General features: G+C 39.2%; 1 protein-coding gene across 1 annotated transcript in view; it reads right to left on the reverse strand.

The window, feature by feature from the left end:
• Positions 1–2,348: 2,348 nt before the first annotated feature.
• The window catches only part of LOC107727129 (acid-sensing ion channel 1), a 68,366-nt gene continuing 61,546 nt past the window's right edge, over positions 2,349–9,168 (reverse strand). Inside the window, exons 6-9 of the mRNA XM_016536913.1 lie at positions 6,714–6,805; positions 6,291–6,370; positions 3,850–3,951; positions 2,349–3,333 (exon numbers count right to left, since the gene is read on the reverse strand). Of these exons, the coding sequence (XP_016392399.1) occupies positions 3,238–3,333; positions 3,850–3,951; positions 6,291–6,370; positions 6,714–6,805 (370 nt within the window). The 3' untranslated portion in view covers positions 2,349–3,237. The remainder of the gene's footprint in view (positions 3,334–3,849; positions 3,952–6,290; positions 6,371–6,713; positions 6,806–9,168) is intronic.

Here is a 9,168-nt window from a genome sequence, read left to right on the forward strand (position 1 = left end):
GATATTTGTTCTAAACCCCAAACAAATTGCGCATTCACAACAGCAGCAGCTATGCCGAATCAAGACTAAATGCATCTTTCCAAATGCGTATATTTGATGCGTTTGGAGGACAAGGTACGTCTCAAAGGCACTAGTGTTGCACTTCAAGATCCTCATCAGAATGCACTGACGGTTGGGGTTGTGCTGCCTGAAGTCGTTGGCAGTTTTCCCTGCATCTGCCATAGACGTTCCCACATCAGCACAGAGACGACAGAAGGAAATGACATTCATCAGTCATTTGTGATGTCCCTCACTTCCTTTAAACAACCAGAGCATGTTCTAAACCACCACAAGACCACATCGAAAGCCTGTGGGTGACTTTGGACAGTGCAGTCCAGTTATATGTGAACTGCTGTTTATATTTAATCATGGTTCTGATGCCAGTAGGCCACTTTAATATACATTTTCCTGAGAAGAGTCGGGTCGGATGTCCTCCAACGATCTTGATGGATGTCTCACTCATGTCCTGTATCCCGACACAGTCTGATGCTCATGAACATCCCCTTCATCTTTCATCTCCCTCTTTCTACTTTCCATAATGAAGGTTCAAAATTAATTCTACCTGCTGTTTGAATTCATGAATAGTTCTGAGGTAAGTGAACAGTAAGGCTTGAAATCGGGAGCCACTTAAAATTCAGAACCATTTTTAGTCCATTTTTATCAAGAATACTGCAGCTGAATAATTTCCATGACGTCCAGTTTTGTTAAGAGTTATTCAAAGTCTGCGTTCTTTTGTTGGTGGAAATGGAAAATTATACTAAAATACTGTAAAACTACTTTTCCGCTGTTGAATTTACAGCATCATGGCTAAAGAAATGTATTGTAAGCTTGCAGTCTTGTACATGTCCATTAATGTGGATAAATCCTTAAGAATTATTCTAAACTCCTTCTACTTCTGAAGTTAAACATGAACAATCTACTGACATCCACCTTAAAGCTTAATGAAGTAACAGTGAGACGTTTGTAAAATTATGAATGATATTTATTATACCTTCATAGATAAATAGAACAGCCTATTATCTGCCGACTGCACTATCAGGCAATATGTATGTTTGTAGTAAAAAAAACAAAGGAAAGAATAAGAGTACTAATGAATCTGCTGATTATCATGATAACACTGATAAGAATATTTTATCATTCTTTAACATCACCTTTACATATCGGTGGTCTTGTTTGTGCTTTGATATGAAGTTTGCGACATTAACATACGTCTGCAAGTACAGAATTCAAATAAACAATAAGCTGTTAAAAGCACAGTTCAATTTTCATTAACAGAATCCAAATAAAGACAGAAGAATAACAGTCTCACACGAACAAACACACGTACATAGATGCACACATATACGTACGCACAACTACAATAGTTAGCGTTCGTGACTGGTGTGCCGTACGAGCGATCGGTCTGATCCACCCAGCGATACAAACTCTTTGGTTTGTTACATTCCAGATCCTGGAAAGGCTTTCATCCAGAAACAGACCAGACCAACACCACGCAAATGATGAAACATTCGTCACAAACATTCTTGTTCAGTCACACCTTCATGCACACATAAACAATCATGTATTCGTAATCATGAATATTTTAAGTGTCCAAATATCTTTTGGGGACTTCCCATTCACACATTTCTTGTTAGTCATATATGCTAATTATACAACAGACTAATCCTAAACTTAAAGGGTTAGTTCACCCAAAAATGAAAATTCTGTCATTAATTACTCACCCTCGTGTTGTTCGAAACCCGTAAGACCTTCGTTCATCTTCGGAACACAATTTACGATATTTTTGATGAAATCTGAAGGCTCTCTGACCCCACCATAGACAGCAAGGTAACTACCACGTTCAAGGTCCAGAAAAGTACCAAGATGATCGACAAAGTAGTCCGTGTGACATCAGTGGTTCAACTGTAAAGTTACAAAGCTACGAGAATACTTTTTTGCGCAAAGAAAACAAAAATAACGACTTTACTCCACATTTTCACTTTGGATGTGCGTTCACAACAGTACCGCGCCACCACACGCTCGCGTCATGATACTGTCGTGAACGCGCGTCCACAATTAGAGGCGAAAATGTAGAATAAAGTCATTATTTTTGTTTTCTTTTCTCGTAGCTTCATAACTTTACAGTTGAACCACTGATGTCACACGGACTACTTTGTCGATCATCTTGGTACTTTTCTGGACCTCGAATGTGGTAGTTACCTTGCTGTCTATGGGAGGGTCAGAGAGCCGTCACATTTAATCAAAAATATCTTAAATTGTGTTCCGAAGATGAACGAAGGTCTTACGGGTTTCGAACAACACGAGGGTGAGTAATTAATGACAGAATTTTCATTTTTGGGTGAACTAACCCTTTAAAATAAAACGTTTTGGCATTTTTAGATATGAATTTATACATTGATTAGTTTCTTTTTGAACTGTTGTATCCTTGATGTTCTCTCTAGTTTTGTCAGCTTGCTATTATTCTGGGGTCATTGAGAAATTGTATCCTCACAAGAACAGTAAAACCTGCACACGAAAACAAACTTTACACCATCTTCCAACACTTGTATATAATTGAGGCAAACTTGGCGATAGTAATAATGAAATCTAAATAAAACTAAAAACATGCACAAGACGACCAGCATGCATTTACAAGATGAGACCTTTAACACAATGTCATATGGGACCTCAACCCTCCAGCATCCCAAAACCCCCCTTTTAATGCTTGTAATGGCCACCTTTTTCGGGAAGTTACATTCTCGTGAGATACACTGAGGCTGAATCGATCCAGCAGATGGGACAAATGAGGCTACATACAGTGAATAAGCGCTATATCTACTGACCTACGTAAGCCACTGGTCTTAAGACAGTTTAGAGCCATCACTATGTACACAAAAGGCATCAGGGTCCAGCTGCAGAAAGCTATTTGATGTCCAGGTCACGTAATGTGTAATTTCTTAGACTTCAAGGAGTTTTGTTTTTGAGGCAGTATTTCCTTGAAATGTTCAAAAAACATCAAAAGTTTTCCAAGGAACATTTTAGTGAAAATATACTTTGTTGATCGGTACCATTCCTCTGACGTCTGGATATATCTCAAGACATGGTGGTTTTCTAGTGTGTAGCAGATCCAGAAGGTTGTTCTGTATTGTCCGGTTGTGAATGGGGCCCGTACTGATGTGGTCAGCTTTGGTTGTTCTCTGTCAGGCTCTTACTTTACGCTCAACAGGTGAAGTCTTCGAAGTTGCCCTGGCCAGGATGGTGAGGTAGCATGTTGGCTGGGTAGGTTGACGGGGTACCAAGGTTTTCACAGGGAGCCTGAGAGGAAAGATAGATATTCAGAAACTGCACAGTGTAAACGGAATACTTCCTACAATTAGGCAATAAGTAGCATGTGAAACATTACACAGTATGAAGCAATAACTATTTCAAACATGACCTGATTTTGTACATGTGAATTCAGCGAGTGGCATCCAGTTACCATCTCCAAAAATACAGTTGTGTAGAAATGTCTGAACTTTTGTCAGTTTAATCAAATAATAACTCAAGATGATGCAAAAAAAACACAGCTGATATAACTACTATTTCTGGCAATGGAAGCTGAGCACGTTGCATTGTGGGATACAGCACCTCATGCAGTGTTCTGTGTTGTATAGGCACATAATGTAGTTGGTCTTCTGGTTAAAAAAAACTGCATACTGTCCACAGTAAACATACTGAATACTGCAGACATAGTATGAGTAGTACGACAGTATACTATTCTGGACATAGTCTTTACTGTCTGTAAGTATGAGTTTATCAGCCAACACAGATACTGATCTGATAGTTACTGACGTGACGCTTCACGTCATCCAGGCTGAGAACGGCTCCTCGCTCGTTGTTGCTGCTCCGCTGGTGTTTCTTCTTGGAACAGCGACAGAGTTTGAACTTGATCACCTTTGAAGAGAGAAAACAAACACACAGGTAAAACCTGCTGTTCAGTTCACGCTATGATATCTGCTATGGATGGTCATGTGGAGAGCTTTTTTTTGAAGGTTTTGATCTTATTGGAAATTTTACTTGAACATCTGATATAAATCAGAAAAGCATGAAACAAATGTGATAACAACATCCAATGATAACTGCCGAAAAACATCCATTGTGAGATTAGAATGGCAGAAATGGATGCATGGAACTGAAAACTTGGGGGTTTGTAGATGTAAGACTAGCGAAGTCCTATTTGCATCTTGTTTCCCGAGTAAAGCACACATTCAGAAAATTTCCAGGAACTCAATTTTCTTGTCTCCAAATGCTGCTTTACTAGAGATTGACAGAAACAATATGAAGTAACAGATCTGAACTGGTAACTGGGGCTTTTCCCCCCAGTTCCCATGAGGGCCTCCTGACACACAGAACAACATGATGGATGGATGATGTATTGTTTGTTATTGGCTTTTGGCTGTCATGTACCAGCCAGATTACACAAACACAAGTCCTGGAACTGACAGTATTTGTGTCGCATTTCCTGCAAATGATGCCAGCTTCCACCTGCCATATCTGACAGCCTGTCTTACATCTGTGTTCTAATGTCACAGGCGTTACTCAGAGCCTGCCGTTGAGTCTGAATCAGACTCTAGGGACTTTTCACGTGGAGTGTCAAAATTGGTGCATTGCTAGATTTATTTATATTTTCCACAAGAATGGTTTTGGGTAAAGAACCCCCAAATGAAAGCATTAAAAAAGCATAAAAATGACTTAAATGTCTCAGTTGCTAAATAATATATTCCTCATGCAAAACTGTCATACTGCTTCATAAGACTTGCCCAGAGCCTGGTCACTACTGTTAAGTTCTCCTAAAAGGTCTGTACATACAAATTGAAAATCATGAATCACTATGTAATGTGTGATTTTGGTCAGAATAAAATAAGCATATTGGGTGGATTCATATTTTTTTCTCTCTCTTTCTGATAAAGGCCCCCAAAACATCCCACATTTCTCCATTGGGAATGATGAGATAAATACAATAATTCTGTCAAGAATGCAGAAACTGTTTTCATAAAGCAGTATGAACAGTCTGCTAAACATCTCCTTTAGCATTCTACTGAAAAAAGAACGTCATTCATGTTTGAAACTACATTAAGGTAAGTCAGTTATGACAGATTTTGCATTCTTGGATGAAATATCCCTTTTACATTTCATTATTTGTCTCTTTTATCTTTCAGCAGAAACACCTTGAATGCTTGTGCCTTTGCCTTTGTTTTCCAAAGGCTCATGTGAGTCTGTTGCACAGAGGTGCAAGTCAGCACTTCCTGTAAAAGATCATGTGATCTGTTATCAATCACTGCCATACAGAGATACCCAAGGAGCGCCCGAGAGAACAGACAAGAAAAATAGCTCTCCTGGCACCGCCTCCCTATTTTTAAAGTCATATGTCTTGATGCATTGCAGGATTGGGTGTTTGGCAAAGATTTTGCCGCCAATATAACATTAAGCAGAATCATGAGTATTGTGATGATTTATGACTCACGGCACCAGAGGTATTTTTCTATATCTATATTAATCAACACTGCCATCTAAAATGGCCATATGGTCAAAATACAAAAACATACATTTGTCAATAGGGGGAATAATGCTGCAATACCTTTTACACAACGTCGCCCACCCAAGTGTGTAATACTTTCGCAGATGAGACCAATGGTTATCAGTCATCTTCAACAGAAGATCGGAGGACAATATTCTTAGCAGACGTTGGGTTGATTAAGATGCTAATGACAGAGTGTCTGCATGCACACCAAAATTATTTCTTCATAATGCTCGAAGCACTGCATCTGCCAACAACATTGAGTCCTCGACTTGCTTTGAATAAGATTCTAGTAGTCTGCTTCTGCACTGTTCTGCTTGCCTGCCTGCTGGATTGCCTATCATCATAGCCGATGACAATTTTCCCCAATCAAGAGATAATTCCACCCTTCGCCTTAAGGTATTGATATCTCGAAAGCAATCACATCCTGAGCAAAGGCTTGAAAGCTAATGCTATATTTACACTCCGTTCATTCAGATGCTGAGTGTGGCAAGGGGTCTCAAGTGGAAGAAAGCTTCAATGCTAAGAGAGCACTGCTTTTGTGAAGGTCATATTGAACACAATTATGGGGGAAAGGAGAATATGTGCCATTTTGAGTGACAGAAATTTCCACAGCTATCAAGTTTCAAGGTAATTAGCTCTGAAGGGTCTTTAATACATTGAGAAAAGAGGAAATAACAGGTGCAGGTCTGGATTTGAGTCATGGAGGTCTTACCTCATACAGATAGTCAAAGAGCTCCAGGATGGTTAAGATACTGGCCCCGATGAACAGGCCCATCTGTCCGCCAATGTCACCTGAAACGGTTTAGTTCAGTAATTAGCCACATGAACAAACAAACAAGCTTTTCAACATATCGTGCTTAAATGGATTGTAAAATTACAAGCTGCTGTTTGCTAATTTTTTTAATGTTCTACAACTTTATGGTCTTTATATTCTCAGTTTACAGCCACTATAAGTTAGTTATTGGTAGTTAGACTTTCTGAAAAGTGACAAACTGACGTCTTTTGAGAAAGGTATTTTGTAAACAATTATTATTTTACAGGGTGCCCACAGTGAAAGAAAACCTGGAAATATCAAAGGATAAAATTATTTCAAGGCTTGTGAATTTATCTCTTGACATAGGAAACCGCAGCTCACCAAGAAGGCCGGCTAACTCGTAGGCTTTCTTCTGCTCGATGGTCTCGTAGTTGAGGGCCTCGAAGAAGATGTCCAGCACCAGGATGTTTTCTCTAAAGGGCAGAACAGAAGGGAAAGGTGAGAACACCCCAACTGCATTTACTTCCACAACCCTCCCAATCTTTCACACCATCTTCCAAGCATTGATCCACAATCTGTCAATTTCACAGCATTTCATTCTCTAATCTTCCACTGCTGTAAGCAGATGGGGTTGGAGTCGAGCCAGCAGAGACCTCGGGCCATTTTAGACACAGCTGGAGTAGATTCTGAGTGTATCTGTTACGTTTTTGCACATCAAGTAGTGGCACTTTAGACTTTATATCATATTGATATCATTTACTTTACTTCTTAGAAAAAAATAAGTTTTTATTAAGAACATTCACTGCAGATGGTGAAAGTTTACATTTTTTGATCCCCTCTGAATACATATTAAATGTTTAGTTAAGGTACAGATGACAGCTGCAGTTATTTTATGAGTGTTTGCCCAAGCTCTACAAAGCTACCTAGAAGCCAAAAACACTAAAAAGGTTAGCCTTAATGATTCTTTTGCAGCAGGTTTATCGAAGAATGCTAATGAGGTGCTACTCTAAAGCCAAGTATCTTTCCCCTTTAAAACCCAGACATTACATCACATCATCTGGGTTCAAAACATCAGCATCTCAGCTTTAAATTAATACATAATCCTACTAATATCAAAGACAAGTAGATAATAGCAGATTTATGATTATGTATGATTCATTTCCTAAATTTAAGAAACCATGGCAAGATATCTGATTTTGAGCATTTTCACTGGATAGTCATCAATATTTTTGGGAACAAGCAGAAAACTAAATAGAGGCATTCAGCTGTTGCGTTTAGAAGATTAAATTCTCCCAAGGTCTTCTGTAACTTCTCTTTTCCTGTTCTGAATGTAAAATACTGCAAATAATTTGCAATTGTTCCACTTGACTTCTCTTTTCATTTTCTAAATGCAAAATACTGCAAATAATAGTTCTTCTCCATTTAGATCATGCAAATATAAGAAAATGGTTTCATAAAATTTTGATCAATTTTGGTCACTGTTTTGTGCATTTAGCCTGCCGTAATAATTTCACAAATTAAAGTTTAAGTCAACATGGAACGGCACAACCAATTTCACTGAAGTAATAGTTAACACATCAGCTGAAAAGAAGAGTCATTTTATTTTGATAAATTAGGAACTAAATTTTTTCCTTTAGAATAACATACACCAGTTAATAGTTCATAACAAGCTGACATTAAATATTTACATCTTAGCATGTAAATTTATACCTAAACCAGTATAATTGCCTGTAGAATACACAGCAAACTAAGAGCAGCAACTTTCTTGACCTCCCTCTGTAAACTTAATCAGGATTCGTGTTGTTCCAGATGGCTGCGGATGTGGAGACATTTCCTGACATTTCTTAGCGTGTTTGTCAAAGCAGTGATGTGTTACATGTCTGTCATGCTGTTGTCTGGTCTTTAAGCTGTTCAGATGATTGGCGCTCTGGATCTTGCATGAGGGCAGACAGAGATCACGGTTAATTACTGACGAGGCGCTAAACAGCTGCTAATCTGGACAATTATAAACAACACTTAGGGCATAACAAACAACCATAAATTACACGTTTCTTGAAATTGGCAATTTGTGATTTACTGAAGTTTATGCTTAAAACTAGGGCTGCACGATATATCGTTTCAGCATCAATATTGCGATGTGTGCATCTGTGATCGTCACATCGCAGGATGTGCGATGATTAGTATACTGATCGTTATATTTTTACTGATTGTTTTCTTTGCTCACACACAGACACGATGTCTACACCGGACGCGACAGCTGTACAGAGATACCCATTTTAAATACATTTAGTAGCAGAGCTACTGCACGCGATTTTCAGTGCTGGAAATCCATTTATCCTTTGTTGAAACTTCCACGTCGTCTAGGAGAGCGCAGGTCACGGTTGCTTAGCAACGGCAGACGCCACGAAAGCGCAAGCTCCCGAGCGCTTTGGAAAGAAGGAGAAAGCGGCGCGACTGGCGTTTTCCCGCGCGTTTTTAGGCACGACATGTGAAAGGCCCCAAAGTCTGCCTACACTGGACGCGACAAAGCGACCGTTGCATATCATTTGAACTTTGTGTCAGTACGTCATAAAGAGAACGCGGCATCAGTTTACTGTCGGGGATTTGTCATGTTGCGCCACATCCAGTGTAGTCAGTCACACAGCATCACTGATTATAATGGGTTCATTGTATTTTGTTGCGCCGCGCCGCTTGCGTCCGGTGTAGATGCACGTGAACACTGAATTCTGTTCACTTCTGCGTCTATTTGTGCCTGAAATACTGTGCTCTGCAAGTATCCTTGTAAACGCATTTGCATATGGCTTAGGTGAAGGGAAACAATTGAGAAAGAAAATGG

This window comes from Sinocyclocheilus rhinocerous, unplaced genomic scaffold (assembly GCF_001515625.1).
Source record: "Sinocyclocheilus rhinocerous isolate Xijiao unplaced genomic scaffold, SAMN03320098_v1.1 scaffold2870, whole genome shotgun sequence".
Lineage (NCBI taxonomy): Eukaryota > Metazoa > Chordata > Actinopteri > Cypriniformes > Cyprinidae > Sinocyclocheilus > Sinocyclocheilus rhinocerous.